The following is a 312-nucleotide window of genomic DNA, read 5'->3' as shown; positions in this document are numbered from 1 at the left end:
CCGCTGGGTACCCGTACCCGCCGTCCGGTGGACATCCGGCGCCGCCGCCTCAGCAAGGGTACGGTTATCCGCCACCCGCTGCGGCACCGGGATACGCTTATCCGCAGTACCAGGCGGCGCAGCCCGGGTACGGGTACGCGATGCCGCCGCCGCAGAAGCCGAAGAAGGGCTTCGGAGGTATGGGGCTCGGACTCGGAGCGGGTTTGCTGGGCGGGTTGTTGATTGGGGATATGGTGTCTGATGTAGGCGAAATGGCTGCTTATGATGCTGGTTTTGATGATGCTGGCTTTGATTTCTAGTTTTTTTTTTTTT

General features: G+C 60.6%; 1 protein-coding gene across 1 annotated transcript; it reads left to right on the top strand.

Annotated features, from left to right (window-relative positions):
• Positions 1 to 5: 5 nt before the first annotated feature.
• On the top strand, positions 6 to 306 carry LOC112094756 (protein SRC2-like; the record flags this gene model as incomplete). The annotated part of the gene is made up of 1 exon (XM_024176459.1): positions 6 to 306. A coding segment is annotated over one exon (294 nt), but the record flags the coding sequence as incomplete, so codon positions are not given.
• Between the last annotated feature and the right edge of the window lie 6 nt (positions 307 to 312).

This window comes from Morus notabilis, unplaced genomic scaffold (genome assembly GCF_000414095.1).
Source record: "Morus notabilis unplaced genomic scaffold, ASM41409v2 C11076083, whole genome shotgun sequence".
Classification (NCBI taxonomy): domain Eukaryota; kingdom Viridiplantae; phylum Streptophyta; class Magnoliopsida; order Rosales; family Moraceae; genus Morus; species Morus notabilis.
Note: the sequence above shows the minus strand (reverse complement) of the source record. Positions and strands in the feature narration are given on the sequence as shown.